We start from the raw sequence: 18,275 nt of genomic DNA, 5'->3' as shown, positions 1-18,275 counted from the left end.
AGCCCGAGTTGGTTCGCTTTAAGATGCACCAAGAGAATGGACATTAACCACATGTATCTCAATAAGAAAATGTAGGCTACATTCTTCACAATGGGAAAAAGTAGGCTACATTTAACACAATAGGGGAATTTAGCCTACATTCTTTACAATGGGAGAGTATAGACCTAAAGTTGAATAAACAAGACTGATAGTTTGGTTAACAACCCTATCATTTTTATTGATAGGTGAAGTGAACCGTATGCAACTGTGTTTTTTATTCATAGAAATTAAAAAATCAAAGTAAAATAAATTAATAAACCACCAAACAAATATAAACAACTTTGACTCCGCCCGGAAGCGTGTAATGCATGACATCATGCAGAAGGAGGAAACAGATCTCAACAGCTAAGATGGCGGAGGAGAAGCAAGAAACATCACAGGGAGAGGTGGAGGGTGAGAGAAACGATTAACAGCACAAAATATACAACAAAACAGCGAGGACAGCTTCTCTTGCAAACGAAGCCCGCAACCGTGCGAGTGTCCTCCCGGTCAAGCGGTGCTGCCGGTGCCCTATCTGCAGTGAAGGTGGCTGACACCACGCAGCGAGAGGCCAGAGCTGGTTGGCTAACGTTAGCTAGCTAGCTACCACTGCTACACAAAGAAAAAACGCTTCTTTAGTAATTGACAGGGCAACAGCAAGTGACAGTCCCAGGGTTTTTGACTTGAGGGAATGTCAAAAGCGTAGGCATAATATTAACGACACTACACCCCATTGTTAGTTTCCAAAACGACGTTGTTCGTCGTGGCGAGAATTTGTTTTGTTTTCGCACACAGGTCGAGCTAGCCAAGTTTAGCTGACTGACGTTAGCCGTTGTTGTTGTGGATCAAGTTGTTTTTACATGAGACAATGGGCTGAATGCAGCTGTGCTCGCTCGTGGTGACGGCAGATGTCGATAACAGGAGGATAAAGTGAAGCCAATGCTTTATTCGTGTCCTCAGTGTATTATTTATTTGAAATAGATGGCATACAACTCCTATTTTTCCTTTTCGTTACGTGAGTGCAACGGTCGTCTCACCATCGAGAACACCTCACTTCTTGTCTCTGTTTATTGAGCGAGAAAAGAAACAACGCCACAAACGAATATGCATGATTTTAAACATTTCATTTTGTTTAAGAAAGTATCACTGAAACCACTAAGCTACTTTTACGCCGGCGTAGCACTTTGTATGGGAGCTGCATGAATTATGTGCATGTTGTTCAGCCACAGCTGGAGCAAAACATCCAGATGTGCTTGTGCACTTGCAACAGATTGGAGTCCCATAATAATGAAGTAGCAGAGAGCCCTACTTTCTTCAACTGAAAACATCCTGACTTTATGGTTTGCTTTTGCAACACTATCTTTCCAGCACTTTAACACACTACAACACTGTATCATTTTCTCCACTCATTCACTATTGTGTAATGTCATAACATTGTGACATTAAATGTAATTTTAATCCAACTAGTTCTCCATTCTGATATGCTTCATAATCACTGGTGCATTTTTAAAAAAATATTCAGATGCCAATTTCTTCAAAATAGTCATATGGAGTCGTCCCTCATCACTGGCCTTGTACAATATCTGTCATTATAGTGGCCCATCAGTCTCCCTTTGTAAAATGTCTCCCCATTCTCTTTCAGGAGGGAACTGCCTCGCGTATGACGAGGCCATAATCGCTCAACAGGACAGAATTCAGCAAGAGGTGAGAAATCCATTTCATTGGCTAGGGGCAATGTTAAACTTTCCAGATTCAGTTAAACATCCAGAGGCTGTCAGCTCTAAATTACATGCCTCCAAAGACTGCCTTGGTTCTTTATGATCCACTCATCTTTGTTTTTATGAAAAAGCACTGTAGAAATGTTGAATATAGTATTTTGAAAGCTTGCCAGTAATTGGCCTTGACCTGTTAAGAGAACTGTGACACTTGTTCTGCACATCCATGACTTAGTAATCAAAAAGGTCATTTTATTAAGGAAAACAAAATACAGCCAAAATTGCAGTGGGTGCTCTGTACAGTGAATTGTATTTATGCATAGCCTCATTTTGTCTGTCAAAATAAGTTTTAACCATTGTCAAGAGCACACACATAGCCCCCACAGCTGGTGAGGACAGTCACCCAAGGTTTAAGTTGCCTCCAGTGCATGCACTAATGAAATGTCTTTGTGTGTGTGTTTCCAGATAGCCAACAGTAACCCTTTAGTGTCGGACAGACAGCCCCTGACAGTGCTGCAGAGGGAGTACGCCGCCGATGACACAGTTTATCAGCTCAAGATCAAGGTCAGTGTGACCTAAGCACACCACTGCCTCTCATCTTACTGTGCCCACATCAGGGTGCATTTCACCCCCAACTGCATTCCAGATCTGTCCACTCATCCAGAGCCACTAAACAAAACTCTCTCTTGCTCACACACTCATGTAGTTTTGAATTTGATTTTTTAACAAGATTGTACTGTAATTATTCTGTCTTTTTCATTTTGTTTCAGGACCTACACAAAAAATACTCGTACATTCGAAAGACGCGACCAGATGGCAACTGTTTCTACAGAGCTTTTGGCTTCTCACACCTCGAATCCTTGCTAGATGACAGCAAAGAACTTCAGAGGTGAGTGCCACAGTGTCTGTGCTGTCGGTCTCTTGACTCAAGCTCGTGATCACCCTTCTGTCATCTGTCGGACTATAGGGGCCGATTTGATCTATTCATTCATTATAGTTTTGTGTGTAGTGCTCTTTGTCCCGTCTGCACTGTTTTCTATACTATTTAATATTTAACCAACAGTATGACGGCTGTCGCAGGGTTACTGAATAACATGTTTTTATTTTTTTATTGTCTCTTCAGATTCAAAGCCGTTGCATCGAAAAGTAAACTGGACCTGGTTAACGAGGGCTTCACTGAGTTCACCATTGAAGACTTTCATAATACTGTGAGTTTTGTTGAATGCTAAATGGCAAAATGTAATCAGTGCATTACTGACACAGCAAATGGTATAAAGTGAAAAGTGTAAGTGATAAAATATTTTGTGTTGCTGCTTCAAAGTAGCTTTCAAAAATGCTTTTCTTGATAGCCTATAATGATCGGAAATAAAATCGGTAAGCTACTGTCTCACATTACACACAGACACAGTAAATCTTGTATCGACCTTTAAGTATCCTGTTGGATTAAGTGTCTGCTGTCTTGTTTGAATGATATTATCAGAGTTCAAAGTGTAATCTCCTGGTTGCTCTGCCAAACCAGGTGTGGTCAACTGCCAAAAGGACATGATGTATCTGGTCAGCCTGAGCAGACAAAGTAACTAGATTAAGCCAGTCGGGAGAGCGTGTTGGAAAGCTGGAGACGCACTCATCAATCTAATGATGTCAATAATGTCTTTCCTCCCAAGTTCATGGACCTGATTGAACTGTGCGAGAAACAGCCGACCCTACAGGAGGTGCTGAACTCCTTCAACGACCAGAACGTTTCAGACTACGTGGTGGTGTACCTGAGGCTGCTCACCTCGGGCTACCTGCAGCGAGAGCACGGCTTCTTCCAGCACTTCATAGAGGGAGGACGCTCGGTCAAGGAGTTCTGTCAGCAGGTGGGGGGTTATCCAGATTTTCTTTTGGAAGGGGGCGGGGGGTAGATGTGAATAAACATTTAGGACAATTTGGTCAGGAACTTGTGTTAATCTAGTAGGGGCTTATGTAGCTTTGAGTGGTTAGCCACAATCAGTCAATTGTTGCTTAAAAATAATACACAGTATACTTTAGTGAATAAGAATAAGAAATTGTTGATCACAATATATAATGTCTAAACAGTTTGGAGGAAAAAAAACCCTAATGTAATGTGCTTTTTTTTGTGTCTGTGTTTCATTTTCCAGGAGGTAGAGCCAATGTCTAAAGAAAGTGACCACATTCACATCATCGCCTTAGCCCAGGCCCTAGACGTGTCCATCCTGGTGGAGTACATGGACAGAGGAGAGGGCGGAACAGTCAATCACCACGTCTTCCCCGAAGGCGGCGACCCACGAGTCTTCCTCCTCTATAGACCCGGCCATTACGACATCTTGTACAAATAACACTCCCACCTCATCATCCTCCTCCTCTCTGCTGTACTGCTACAGCAATGGATTAAGAAGAAAAAAAGAAAAAAAACTTCAGCAGCCACGTTGATGAAGCATACATCTGTGTATGTAAAAAAAAAATTAAAGATAAAATCACATCACATGTCTCCCTTACCCACCTTTCGCCCCCAAGTTCAGTCATCACAAAATGGTTAATTAAAAAAATCTTTGGACAAATAGAAGTGACTCCAGGCATTTAGAGTTGTACAGGTTTCTTTTTTCTTTTGTGGTTGTAAATGTTATCTACTTGCTTTATGTTGGATTATTTTCCTTTGTTACACTGCGTTTCATTGAGTTTTATTAAAGGGATTTACATCTTATTTCTTGTCATTTTTTTAAAGTATAAATTTAGGGCAGTATAAAATGTGCTTACATTTTTATTTATTGAGATGTACTGTAGTCTACGATTTGTATTTACATTCTCTATAAAATTTGCACTGAAAACTAAATCATAATATAGCAGTGATGTACAAGACGCATTGAAATGACCACAGGAAAACAGCTGCTGTTTGTTTACTAATAGCAATGTGTGTTCGCTGTGTTTACACCTCCACTAACGCATGCGCAGTCGCATCAGTGCTGCGACCCAATCATCGAAGATCGTCATTTACGGCAGCGGGAGAAGCTATCTCGTCACCGTTTTCCTCGACGCCTAGTCTCATACTGAGGCGCTGTTTGGTACCAAGGAATATGCGTGGAGTGAGAGCTCTCTAAGCAGACAGGAGTGAAGACGAGTAAAGTCGATAAGGGAAAATGTCACCGTTTTCAAAGTCGCTGACATCGTCAGTCAGGAGGATAGCTGCATTATGTGCACGGCAACACTCCCAGTCCTCTCTCACAAGTACGTTCAAATCAAGAATGATCTCATTTTAGGTAGCAGTAGCTCTTCCAGTGTTGTGACACATGGCACTGCCACTGAAGCCAACAAGCTAGTTAGCAAGCTACAGTGCTATAACCTTGTGCATGGTCAGTTGCATTAAGTTGAACCTTTACCTGTTTTCGGATTGCTCATTTAACTTGAACGTCAGCTGCAGCAGGTTCGTGTACTCAGCTAAACATTCATTTGAGAGCCTTATTTTAATAACGAAACTTACCAAGAGTTGTACAGCAGGCTACAATCAGTTGCCAGTTTAAGTACGAGCTAAGCAACGGAATTGAAGGTTATAACAAGTTTAAACAAAACTTGCCATTATAACTTTATAACTTATAATCTTAACTTGTGTTTAAACTTGTTCAAAGGGGTGTGTATCCAACTTTATAATACTTTTACAGGATGTAGTTGGTGCATCACACAGAGACGTCTTATTTAGCCCTCGGTGATATAAAGAATGTGGTTGATAAAGTAATACGAAGCCCTTATGATGATAATAATAGAAACACCTGTCAATGTAATTAACTTTTTTTATTTATCCTCGAGAGACCAATTGAGGGGTGACCCTCATTTTCAATGACGTCGAGTCAAAACAAATTCAAAACAACAATACAAACAAAATATTCAATGCAAAAACATCAAATACACAACAAGTGAAGAGAAGAAAAAACAAAACGATTGAAACATTTACAGAGTGGGGAAGAGTGGCAGCAATTAAAAGGCATACAGTACAATATAGTCTAATTAAAACAGTTACAAGTAGAGTTTGGCAGATCCAAGATAGTCTGTTTAAATTGGCCAAAGGATATGAATGTATTTAGTTTAATTTTTAGCTGTAAGTTGTTCCAGGAGTCAGGTGCACTGAAGCTAAAAGCTGTCTTTCCCAGCTCAGACCGGGCTTGTGGGACATAAAGCATAAGCATGTCAGTGGAGCGGGTCTGATAAAGCCCATCTGAAACAAGCAGCATTTCTGTTACGAGGAAGCTTCCCAGTCAAGGCTTTGTAAATAAAAACATGCCAATGTGCATCACGTCTCTCTTTAAGGGAGGGCCACTCAACCTTCTCATATAAAAGACAATGGTGTGTGTCATAAGCATCTCCTGTGATGAACCTTAAAGCAGAGTGAAAAACTGAGTCTAGGAGTTTTAGACATGAATGTGATGCATGCCGGTAGACCACATCACCGTAATCAAGGACAGACATAAAAACTGCCTCAATAATCCTTTTCCTACTGAACAACGGGAAGGTGGCTTTATTCCTATAAAAATATCCAATCTTTTGTCGCAGACGACAGACAAGATTTTTTATGTGAAATGTAAAAGAGAGTTTTTCATCTATCCAGATGCCAAGATATTTATATTCAGTGACTCTTTCAATATGAGATCCAGTAATGCAATGCAGTTCAACACAGCAGCACCACACACTGCAGCTTTTAAGAGACCATACAGTTGAATCCACACTTACCTGTGTAAAAGTGTCAACACATTTGATTAATCTTCTCTAAGGGAGGATTTATTTTCTGGAATACTGAGTGTACGGGTCCTTTTATTTTGTTTCTAAGATCAATGCGAATTATTTGACGCACTCAAAATCCCTCCATCCCTCTGTGTTTTGTGTGCCTACAGCTGAACTGATTGAAAACATGGACAAGAAAGCCACCTGGGACCGCTTCTACACCGAGACCAACAGCAAGGCCACCACCTTCAAAAACTTTGAGTGGTTCTTCGGCTTCGATGCCGTGCGAGACTTCGTTATGCCTCTCTTGCAGACACAGTCCCACTCACCAGACGCTCTGCTCCAAGTCCTGGACATGGGCTGCGGCACTTCTGCTTTGGGGCCCGGTATCTACACACACTCTCCCCTCCCCGTGCGGGTCACTTGTGCCGACATTTCCCCCATAGCCGTGCGACTCATGCGGGAACACATCCAAGCCCAAGCCATCCCACCTCACAATCTCTCTTCTCAGCTTGAGTTTGTAGAGCTGGACTGCACAGAGCTCCATCAGCACTATGGATCCAGCAGCGTGGATCTCATATTGGACAAGGGCACCACGGACGCCTTGTTGAGGTCTAAGGAAGGTAGTGGGAAAGCTGGCTTGGTGCTGGGGCAGTGTTTGAAGGTGTTACAGAGCTCTGGTTCCCTGCTCCAGTTCTCAGATGAAGACCCCGATGCCAGGCTGCCGTGGCTGGAGACAGAGGCGCGGGAGCAGGGGGGGATGGCGGCGGATGTTGGGGTGCAGGAGGTGGGGGAGCTAAGGGGAGTGATGTACTACTGCTACCAAGTCACTCCTCGTCAGTAATTTCTACCTGTGGACTGGACTGTACTACTGTCAAAATGAGTAAATTATTGAACATGATTGTAAAATATAAAAGTGTATGTGGGTGGATGACATTCAAGCCCCATAAAAAGGTTAAAAATAAATATTCAAATATTTGACATGAGAATTATTGAGTTTAGTTGTACTGATTCTTACATTTCTCAAAATGTGTGCAGCCTTTTAGATTTTGAATTGAAATATGTATTTATTCACCAATTTGTTTGAGTCTGTGCTTAAAAGTGTCATATGGTGTGACATGAACGTTTTTGTATTTCAATTATAATGGGATATACTTTTATAAAGTATACTGGTTTATCAATTCTTCATCTTATCTCTATTGAGATTCAGCATTTCTTTGTACAAAAACATTACATTTGCATTATTTTTCTTAATCATCGCCCAATATAAGACATTTGTCATACATTTTTTGGTATATTTTAGATCAATTCCAATATATCCTGTTATGAATCTAACAAAAATACTTGTCAGTTAGCTTATAGTATTTTCCATTTGTTCCAGTGAGATTTTATAATTAATCACTGGATAAATAAATTATAAAGCCTTTTTATCTTCATCATTTCTCAATGTCACACCAAATGATATTGTCCCATCATTGGAACCACACCACATTTCAATAGATTTTCTATTAATAATTTGATTGAGTATCCAGTACTCAGAAGAACAACAGTAGTAATGTACAACTAGTCGCCTTTTCTCATGTGATTATGGACCAAAAAAAACATAGATTTAAATGAGTTGTAAGCTATAACATACAACAATAAAGTGTTAACTCAGGTGAATAATCATTTTATCTGTAAGAAAATACACTTCATATCAGATAGTGTGAAAAATGGATCATATAGTGTGACAGGAAAAGCCTGTCACACTATATGATGTAGCTTCACACCATATAAGGTTTCATGCATTTTCAGACCATTTTTTGCTATGTCATTTTATGATAGCATGCTAACAGCATACCAACTGTAATCTGACAACACAGATATAAATGTAGTAATGACAAAAAAGGTATTTATCTTTGTCAGTTATATGTAAAAAGTGTCACACTAAAAGACACAGAGAATTGGTACGGAATTGGGATTGCAGAAAATATTTGATTTATGCAAAAAATGACAACAGCAATCATGCCTTGGGACTTTTCCTTGGTCCTTCTGAGATGTTTTCTGTACTTCCTGATCAAACAGGGAACTATCCACCCAAAGGTGTCCAAGCAATTACACATTTAAATATCACAATTTGGTGTCACACCATATGACATTGATTTCTCGGACAACATCTATTTAATCATAGCTAATTCAAAATATTGTTCATAGACTTTGAAAAGAACTAACTCCCAAATAGACATCTGTTAGATCATTCTGTACTTTTTTTGAGAAGATTTGCATTTGTTTTTCTTAGTTTGATTCAAGTTTAAAATGTGTGAAATGTGGTTGGGACAGTCACACCATATGAGCTTCTTCTAGTTTGGTTGAAAACTGTGAACATGCGAGTGATGTATAACAATAATGTTCAGTGTGTCTACATGAAGCAACATGGTCTGAATCACATCAGGACATTAGGTCACGTCATCCACCCATGTTTGTTTTATTTTTTATTCCTACTCATTCCTACTCATAATCATAAACATGGTGCTGTCATACTTTTAAAAATATGACAAATGGTGTGTTTACATAATGGTGTAGTTACATTCGAGACAAATCCATGTCCATAAAAGTCAAAAATACAATTCTGTTATGATGTGAGGCAGTCCCTCTCTCTCTCATTTATTGTCATCCACTGCCATCTAGTGGCCAGCAGACTGTACATCATGTCACGAACATGCAGACTCTATACTACCTGTGTAAGGTAGTTGCTATTCGGCTATTCACCTGCCTATTTGTAAAATGTTAAAGAAGGCTAAGGTAGATAATTGAGAAAACACAGGCAATCAAACAAAAGAAAGGCATATAAAGAAAAAGGCCCATTTGGACATGTCACATTAAAACATGTTTCAAGGAGCTGGACAAAACAAGCAAATTAAGATACCCTTGTGGGTGGTGCCACATACAAATGTAGCTCTAAAAAGGTAATTGGTTATAATTGTTGTTTTCCAAAAAGTTCCTTTAATTTTAAATTAATAAAGTTTCCATGTAAGGTATGGCTAAGGTGACATAGTGGAAAAGTACCCCTATTACATGTGTATCCGAACATGTATTTGAATGGATGGCCTGTCTGTGCTGATGCACACAAATGGTTCATTTCTGTTCTGGAATAAATATTGCGCACACACTAGAATATATCAAACAATTGTTATGATACCGTTAATATTTTAGTAGGTATATAAAGACAGTATCACCGTTTTTCAATAGGAGTTTTTCATGACTTCCGTACCTTCTTTGTATGTATTTACAAGATATAGTTGGTTTTTCAAGCGATTGTTTTAACCGTTCCATATCAAACAAGCCCTACATTTCTCTTTCTAGTTTTATTTTTTCAATTGTGAGCAGCTCTAGGTTGAGCATGAGCTGCTGTGGTACATCAGGAGGGTTCTGACCAGACTGAGCAACATGTCTCTGGGGGATCAAAGACCTCTATTTTCAACAGGGGCCATGTTTGTCTTCTGAACATTGTCCCCCTGCTGACTGGCATGCCCTCTCTGGAGAAATGGACCGGTTTTTTATTTTATCCAGGGCACTGAGGGTTGGGGGCCTTTTCCTCTCTGGCTGACAGGACCATATGTGTGTGTGTGTGGTGTGTGTGTGTGTGTGTGTGTGTGTGTGTGTGTGTGTGTGTGTGTGTGTTTGGCAGCCTGCTCCCTTGGACAGTCCTTATCTGCACACACTGCAGCCTCATTGCCTCTGTGGACAGGCAATATGCTCTGACTCCAGGCGGTGAGGGTGGATGTCAGGCTCCTGGGTGTTGTTGTTTTGACTTTGTTCCTCGATTCCTTTTTTCTGTTGTCTCCGTGGTGAGAACTTTATGGTCGATCGAGTTTGCTGTCTTTATGTGTATAGTGACTTGTCTTTGGAAAATTCTGCGGGGGCAAGTTTTTAAGAGAAAATGTCTACATTCAACTTTTAATTTATAAAAGGAGGCTATGGAAAAGTATATACATTGCCTAAGTCTAACCAATAATGCTGTTCATATACTTGCAGAAATATGAAAAGTGATCAACTGTCAATATTAAGCCATATTTAATCAACCTAAATGTAAAGCAGAGGTCCTTATGTCACACAGGTTTATCCAATAAATATAAGAACAGACTTGAGTATTTTTTGCCATGAGTGTATTATTCATTTGTTGACGTTCGTTATTACCAAACACTGTCAAATGAATGGCCTCTCCATCAGCCTCAGTTGTACTTTTTCCTAAGAGAACTGCTTGGGGATTAGAAGGTTCCATATTCAAGGCCACAGTGAATACAGAGTTAAAGATGGTCAGAGGAAACCATTGACTGTCTGACTGAATAGCTCAGCTTGATAGACGCCTGCAAAGAAATCCGAAGGTTGCATGTTCCAGGCTTGTCTGTGAATTGACAGTGGTCTACCTGCAGATTGTCAAGTTCCATGTTCAAGGCTTACCTGTGGACTGTGTATTTTCAAGTTTAGCTCTATATCAGTTTTCAATTGCATATATTAAATAGACTGCTTTAAAAAATGGCTTTATAAGGAAACATCTCATCAGACTAATTTTATTTTTATTTTATTATGAGGAAACGTACGAAAAAACTGAATCATTTGACCTCCACCCTGTCGTTGTATGTAGTCTATCATTTTAAATCACAAGTTACATTGTATAGTGCGTAAACATTTCTCACTTCCCCTTTATTTGTATAAGCAACTTCTGACCTACTCCTTTGTTAGACACATAACAAAGGTTATGACTTCAATCATACCCAGAGACAGCTCGCTTACAAATGATAACTGCCACTTAGAAAAAGGAATACTCCAGTGCAATATACAATAGACATGGAGCGCAGTAGGCTACTTTAATAGAAACATAGGCTGCTTTAAAACAAGCTGAAGAAGCTCTCTGGGTCCTCTCTCTCCAGCCGGGCACCCTTACAGAAGGGGGGAGGGAGCAGCTGTTGAGGGTCTACCAGCCCCAGCACGTTGTTGAAGAAGCTGAAAGTTAACAGAGACAACATATAATGAAACCATCCAAATTGTCATTATTTTACTATTTGCTCTTGCTAATGCTAATTGAATTGCTACAAGAAAGCTTTCCCTCTCCCCCTATTTCTTGTCTTTATGGTAAGCTAAGCTAACCCTCTACTGATAGACATGGCAGTAACATTAACCTTCTCATAACTCCCGGTATTGAAAGCAGACAAGCTTATTTCCCAAAATGTGACTACTTTAAAAGGTGCACTAAGTAGTTTCAGAGGAGGGGGGGTTTGTTTACATTCGCAGGGCCTGCGGTTCGCCACAAAGTATTTTTTCTACATGTAATTCTTAGTATGGAATAATTCTATCATCATACATCAAAACTAAATTATTTTGAGGCACCTAGAACTGAACACAAGACTAGAATACGTTTGCAAAGAAAACTGCTGGGCCCTGCTGCTGTAAACAACAACGGTGAAACAGTAACTTTCAGGTAGCTTTCTAACTTGAAAAAAACAGCTGGGTTTTTATGTTTTGCTCTCCTGTGCTGTTATTTTACATTGCAAAAACAATACAGACTTTGCACAATAGGAAATAGCCGATTAGCTGAACTCACAAAACTACATAACACAACTCATTTAATTGCTCCCAATGCCAATGTTGTGAGTATACATGTGGTTTGACAAGCCCAAATATATTTGGTAAATGTCCACAAAGTCGTACTCCATTCCATGTGACATTTATTCTCATACAGCTTCTCCAGCTTATTTGTGATTGGTGTGGTGTGTGGCATGAACTCACTTGGTCACCATCCATCCACTTTTGTCAGTATGAAACAGGGTGCTGACTGGAACGCATCCAAACTCAGTGACGGTGCTCATGTACTTTGCTGCAAAGTGAAAAAAAAGGGGGAAGTTGATCACAAGTTCAGCGGAGGCCACACAACAGGACAGGCAGGTTTTTGAGCAAAAAAATCTATGCAAGAGTCCCTATCACAGGGAGTCATGTGCTATGCTGTTCTACTTTTTCCACTATTTTCGATTTTTGCCTTCACTGTACCTTGTCCCTTCTTGAGCTGCATCTCTCCTGCCCAAGTGTTGACCAAGACCCCCTGACCAGGACCAGAGGAGCTGCCCACCACCACCTGGCCCAAGAGGGAAGCATTCTGTGGGATGGCCAGCGGATGGAAGTCCATGCTCAATAGCTTCTTGGTACATGTGCGGTTCATGCGGTTGATCTTATACATAAAACCCTGGGGGGGAAAAAAGGGTGGCATTATGCAGCCATTAGTGTTGATCACCACATCTGCTACTATAGATACTGTCGATATGTTGCCGTTACCTGTCTGTAGAGTAGAAGTGCATCAATGTGGAAGGTCTTATTGTTGTAAGAGCCAAACTCATTGAGGCGGATGCGCTTCCCCCATGCGTCGTAGCTGTACTTGGCATAGGCCATCAGGTTATTGCTTTGGGAGTACTTGAAATGCAAATGTATTTTTTTAGGTTTTTATTTTATATTATTTCTGGGAGAAATACTTTTGCTGTGACCACATCAGACTTATAGCAGTAAAGCAAAAACAATCTTTCTTAAAGGTGCACTATGCAGTTTCAGGTGAGGGGGATTTTTTTTTACATTTGCGGAGCCTGCAGTTAGTTTACAAAACATATTAACTCTACATATAATTCTTAGTAATACATCATATATGTATTAGTATCATCATATATCAAAAAGAGGCACCTGGAATCAAATGTGACACTAGAATATGTTTGTATACATAACTGCGGGCTCTGCTGCTCTGAACAACAGCAGTGTAACAGGACGTTTTCAGGTAGATTTCTGACTCCAAAAAGTGTTCCAAGAATCAATTTTGTTTCTGGAAAGTTTGTTTATTCAGTTATGAGAATACACCTAAGAAAATATTCACTTCTGACACACGCAAAGTTACAGAGTGCACCTTTAATGTACTGTCGGGAAATTCTGCTGTGTTTTCACAGTTGCATAATTACAGGTTTGAATAGATCCGAACTTACCACTGAGAGAGCTCCAGTGAGCAGTGGTGGAGACGCTGTGAAAATGAAAGTGATTTATAATAAATGTAGAGTTTATCATAGCAGGACATTTTTCTGGTGAATGCCAAAGCAAAAACAGAACAGTGGGATTCAGAAATGAAATAGTGGATATTCAATGTGCTGTACTCACTGCATTGCTTTGGACTCTGAGCCAGGCAGCCCACTGACAGGCACACAAACAGGAACAGGACCACGGCTCTCATGCTGTCAGATGGAAGGTGCTCTTTATTCTGCTCACGGAGAGGCATAAACACTGCTGCTTTACAGAGCTCACTTCCTTATAAACAGTGGAGATGGCTCCCGGTCCGTATCCACTGCCAGGTTTTCTTTGGCTCCTCAGTAACTCAGAGGGAAGGTGAAATGTTCCGGGTTTGAATTTGACCTATGATGTTTATGTCTTGCCCCTTCCCCCTTCTCTCTCCCTTAGTAGAGTAGTCGCTATATCTTTTTGTTATATCCAATAAAGGCATAAATAGAAATATATCATATTGAAATAGAATTATGTTGCTCTTGTTGCGTCTCTTTTTTACCACCACGGGTTTGTTGTCACCCGACACTTGGCAATTAATAGAAAGAAAATGCAGATTCTTTAAACTTTTTAACTACGGGGCATGACTCATGTATCCCTCTTGCACAAATATCAATGTGCTGCATATTTTATGTTTTCAGTACACACAGAGACAATATGTGCATTTGTTTAGTATTTTTATTATTTTATTGACAACATGTACATGTGGTCACACATTGGTCCGTCGAGAGTAAGAACGTAGATATGAGACAATAGTTTATTCAACAACAATTACTGGATAGGCCTGAAAGAACGCTGAGGTCATTCATTACGGCAGCTTTAACAACAAATGCGTTAATTATTATAACTTTAGTTTTTTTAATAACTATTTCAGGGCAATGGAACAAACGGAAAACCCCTCATTGACAAAGGTGTTTTGGCGAACATGTTAGGACAGACGATGTGCAGCATTTGCATTCATTTGTAGAGTCGGCTGATTCCATTAAACAAAGCGGTTATTCAGTTTCTTTATTCGATTTTGAGTAAAACCCTGAAAGAGGGTTTAAAAAGCAGTTGAAAGAGGCCCTCAAGGCAGGTTAAAGATGCTGAAGAAGTCTACCGGCTCCTCATCACTGTCCACCTCCATGTCTAGGCCTGGGCAGAAGGCAGGAGGGTTGAGCAGTTCGGGGTTCTCAATCCCGATGACGTTGTTGAAGTAGCTATAAGTGAACACAAAGACACTCAGTCAGTCTCTGGCCTGTTACTATAATAGTTTTATGCTTTTTCTACATCCTCGTTCCCTAAACAACACATCTGTAAGGTTTCTCCTTTCTTAATCATCCATGTACCTGTGTACTTCTCTTGTTGATTGCCAATTGAGTTTGGTATTTAATTGTATTCAATGTAATCTTAAATTATATTTGACGTCTATTGTATTTAATCTGTTTTTTAATGACTTTTGTCTCTTACCAATAAATTGTTCTTATACTTGCCTGTATAAAGAAAGGTTTTTTAATGCCCTTAATAAAGAGTGTCCGTGGCAGTGTTGACATGAATAAAAACTGACCTGACCACCATCCATCCGTATGGTTTGGTATGGTAAGCTGTGGTGACAGGAATGCATCCGAATTCTGTGACTGTCTGCAGGTACATATCTGTAGGGGTGAGACATGCAGAGTTAGTTATCCTGGATGAAGGAATGGACAGTTCAGTAGGGCTGTGACAATAACTGCAATAGCGCAATATAGCGGTTATATAACATAACTGCAGCGTGGTGTGACAACCGCGATCACAGTGTTTTTTTGTTTCTTTACTAGGTTTGTATGAAATGTAAACATAAAAAAAGTATTTCTCATCTACTACCTTCCATTACATGTGCATGGCTTTCATTAGCCTATATTTCCAGTATGTGTTAGGCTAAATCACTCTCCAGTTCAATTGTGCCCTCTCATGCAGGTTGATTTTTGTATGGAGCAAGCAATGTCAAGTCACATCAATGAACATAAAGACAATTTGGATGATAACCGCAGTGCCGAGATGATATGTTGAGTGATAACCACAGGAAGAAAAAGTCTATCCCGTCACAGCCCTACAGCTCACACAGCTTTGACCCACCAGCCCAGGGCAACGCTCCCGTCCAAGTGTTGACCAGGAGTCCCTGTCCAGGTCCAGACGAGCTGCCCACAATAGACTGGCCCAGCAGAGTGGCATCCTTTGGGATACCAAGAGGCTGGAAGGCCACCTTCAGAGGCTTCTTCTTGCAGGTGCGGTCCTGATCATTGATCTCATACATGACAGCCTGATGGAGAAAAGTTGTGGAATGAGGATGGCAATTACTTGTCTATCTATCTATCTATCTATCTATCTATCTATCTATCTATCTATCTATCTATCTATCTATCTATCTATCTATCTATCTATCTATCTATCTATCTATCTATCTATCTATCACTCACACCTTAGGCCTATTAAGTAGTAGTTTTGTCCATATTAGACATTGAGAATGAACCTTGACTGAACTCCTGCTGGACTAATCTTCCAAAAACAGATCTCTTCTGGTTCAATAACATAATTTTTCCCTATGTATTTGTCACTGTCTGATCAGGAACAACTGTTTTAAATATGCATGTTGTCAATTTCTTGGATTGCTTTGGTCACCTGTTTGTAGAGCAGGAGAAGGTCATAGGGGAATGTCTTGTTCTCTTCGGTGCGCATCTCAATGAGCCTAAAGCGCTCTCCATAGGCGTCATACAGGTACTTGCCATAGGTCCACAGCTTTTCATTCTGTGTAGACTACAGACAGAGACATGACAGGGAATGAGCTGACATCTTCATTGCACACTGTGTTACAAGGCTCAGTCAATACATGCTCAGGTGATGCTTTTATTGTGCTCATGAAATAAAAAACACTCACCTGGCTGAAGGCTCCGGTCATCAGAGAGGGACTTACTGTATTGTGGCAGAAGATGTGTAGATTATCATTAGGCAAATAGCAACACATTGGAGACAGCAACAGAGCATTAGTTAACAGTGTAAGTCAGCCATGGAAAACAGTGGAGCATTGAGAAATTAGTGAGAGATTCGTCCTGGCTACAACCACAATCCAAATCAACTTTTCTTTCCTCTATGTTATCGTACTTACAGCATGGGTGAGGCTCCTGGGCCAGAACGCCTGCAAGTAAACACGCAAGTGCAACCAAGACTTTCATGTTTGAGGATTCAACGCTCCTGTCAGGCTGCAGACACAAACAGTCCAGTGCTATAGAGAGGGGAGGGAGGCACTTCCTTATAAATAGGAAGTGCCTAGGGGGGCAAGTCCAGCCTCCAGGGTTTGGCTTTAACCCTGTCAGCGTTATCATCAAAGCCGAGAGGAATAAGCTTTTATAGTCAAGCTCTCACCAAGATAAAAAGGCCATTAGAGGTAGTATATATCGCCCTTGAAATGTCACCTGGTCTAAGCTGGTTAACGTTTTTCATGGAGGAGGCAATTGCACAGACAATCATGGTTGTAGTTCCTGTAGAATATCACATCAACCCAACTGATCAACTATACTAGGTTTCACAGTGTAGCACATTTCACTGCAAAGATGCACCACTTCTAAGTGAAATCTGTTCAGAGAAGAACATGGTGCATGTAGATGTGACTGTGCGTTTCTGTGCACAGTGGGTCAAGGGTAGAGAATGTTGTTTGTGCTTCCAAAACATGGGGAGGCCAATAAACCCAGAAGTGGATTTATGGCTGAGAGGAAGAGGACGATTGCAGCTGCTCCTACTAGCTCAAAGAATGACATCACCGTCACATGATATGGAGGTGTGTGACTGCAGTCACGAGTGTATACCTGGTTGTCACGCAATTGTACCTGCCTCATGGGTTTACTATATTGAGAACACACAGGCTTTCAATTAAATTCAAATCACTTTATTCATCCCCACTTATTCATACATACAATCACACTGAGTTCTTATCTCTATTATACAAAATGTAAGCCTACACTTGGAAGTTTCCAATACTGCAACTGACATTTACACTGAGAGAAAGCATTGATCACGCAGTTCTACTGTAGTGTTTGTTTAACAAGGTGTTAATGCATTTTCACCTTCATTATCATCAGTAAATACAACACTGGCTGCATTAATCCTGGCATGACCTTGCTATTCTTACCTTATTATGCACCGCTAATGGGAAGAAAAACAGAGGAAAAAACATCGTAATCTAGTTAAATCATTTTACTTTGTGAACAAATGTTTGTCAACAGCAAATACATATTTAAAAAAAAAATCAGGTCAACAGCCAGCTGAATGGCAGCTAAGTAAAGTCACTATTGTAACAGGAGTCCTTTGATTTACAGAATGTACATGCTCTGTACTTTGTTGTATTCACTTGCACCAAATCAATCCAAATCCCATTTACCTTTGACTGAAGATGGCTAACACTTATTATTTTGCAGCCTTATTACATTTGACATACATGATGATGAATGTTGGCAGGTAAACAAGGCTATACCAAAGTTAACAGTTAAAAACATGTATTTTAAAAAATGTGATAAAAGGAAAAACACCTTGAAACTAAGCGGCATTGCTAATATGAATGGGGCCAACAAAAGATCAGATCATAGTGGTGAGAATGGAAACTTTTTATGGGCAAAGATTTACATACACCTGACCTTATTTTGTCAGGTGACTCCTGCACTCATGATCCAGTTCGACGTCAATCTAGTATATATATATATATATATATATATATATATATATATACTGTATATATATATATATATATATGTGTGTGTGTGT

General features: G+C 40.1%; 4 protein-coding genes across 4 annotated transcripts; 2 read left to right on the top strand and 2 right to left on the bottom strand.

Moving 5' to 3' along the window:
* Nucleotides 1–353: 353 nt before the first annotated feature.
* On the top strand, nt 354–4,437 carry otub1b (OTU deubiquitinase, ubiquitin aldehyde binding 1b). The gene is made up of 7 exons (XM_080051914.1): nt 354–432; nt 1,661–1,722; nt 2,199–2,297; nt 2,504–2,622; nt 2,857–2,941; nt 3,398–3,592; nt 3,875–4,437. The coding sequence occupies exons 1-7, from the start codon at nt 390–392 to the stop codon at nt 4,070–4,072; spliced, it is 801 nt and encodes a 266-aa protein (XP_079908040.1). The 5' UTR covers nt 354–389; the 3' UTR covers nt 4,073–4,437.
* Nucleotides 4,438–4,804: 367 nt separating this feature from the next.
* cskmt (citrate synthase lysine methyltransferase) lies at nt 4,805–7,287 on the top strand (the record flags this gene model as incomplete). The annotated part of the gene is made up of 2 exons (XM_080052463.1): nt 4,805–4,958; nt 6,614–7,287. Exons 1-2 carry the CDS (start codon nt 4,871–4,873, stop codon nt 7,285–7,287), a joined length of 762 nt encoding a protein of 253 aa, XP_079908589.1. The 5' UTR covers nt 4,805–4,870.
* Nucleotides 7,288–10,988: 3,701 nt separating this feature from the next.
* LOC307269055 (ependymin-2-like) lies at nt 10,989–13,763 on the bottom strand. Its single transcript, XM_080051878.1, has 6 exons — nt 13,608–13,763; nt 13,439–13,473; nt 12,750–12,884; nt 12,468–12,660; nt 12,210–12,297; nt 10,989–11,426 (listed from the first exon to the last, which is right to left on the bottom strand). The coding sequence occupies exons 1-6, from the start codon at nt 13,723–13,725 to the stop codon at nt 11,312–11,314; spliced, it is 684 nt and encodes a 227-aa protein (XP_079908004.1). The 5' UTR covers nt 13,726–13,763; the 3' UTR covers nt 10,989–11,311.
* Nucleotides 13,764–14,183: 420 nt separating this feature from the next.
* On the bottom strand, nt 14,184–16,753 carry LOC307269056 (ependymin-like). Its single transcript, XM_080051879.1, has 6 exons — nt 16,627–16,753; nt 16,399–16,433; nt 16,143–16,277; nt 15,600–15,783; nt 15,052–15,139; nt 14,184–14,704 (listed from the first exon to the last, which is right to left on the bottom strand). Exons 1-6 carry the CDS (start codon nt 16,691–16,693, stop codon nt 14,572–14,574), a joined length of 642 nt encoding a protein of 213 aa, XP_079908005.1. The 5' UTR covers nt 16,694–16,753; the 3' UTR covers nt 14,184–14,571.
* Nucleotides 16,754–18,275: the final 1,522 nt, after the last annotated feature.

This window comes from Ammodytes marinus (genome assembly GCF_949987685.1).
Source record: "Ammodytes marinus genome assembly, chromosome: 23".
Lineage (NCBI taxonomy): Eukaryota > Metazoa > Chordata > Actinopteri > Uranoscopiformes > Ammodytidae > Ammodytes > Ammodytes marinus.
This window is presented reverse-complemented; position numbering and strand designations above follow the sequence as displayed.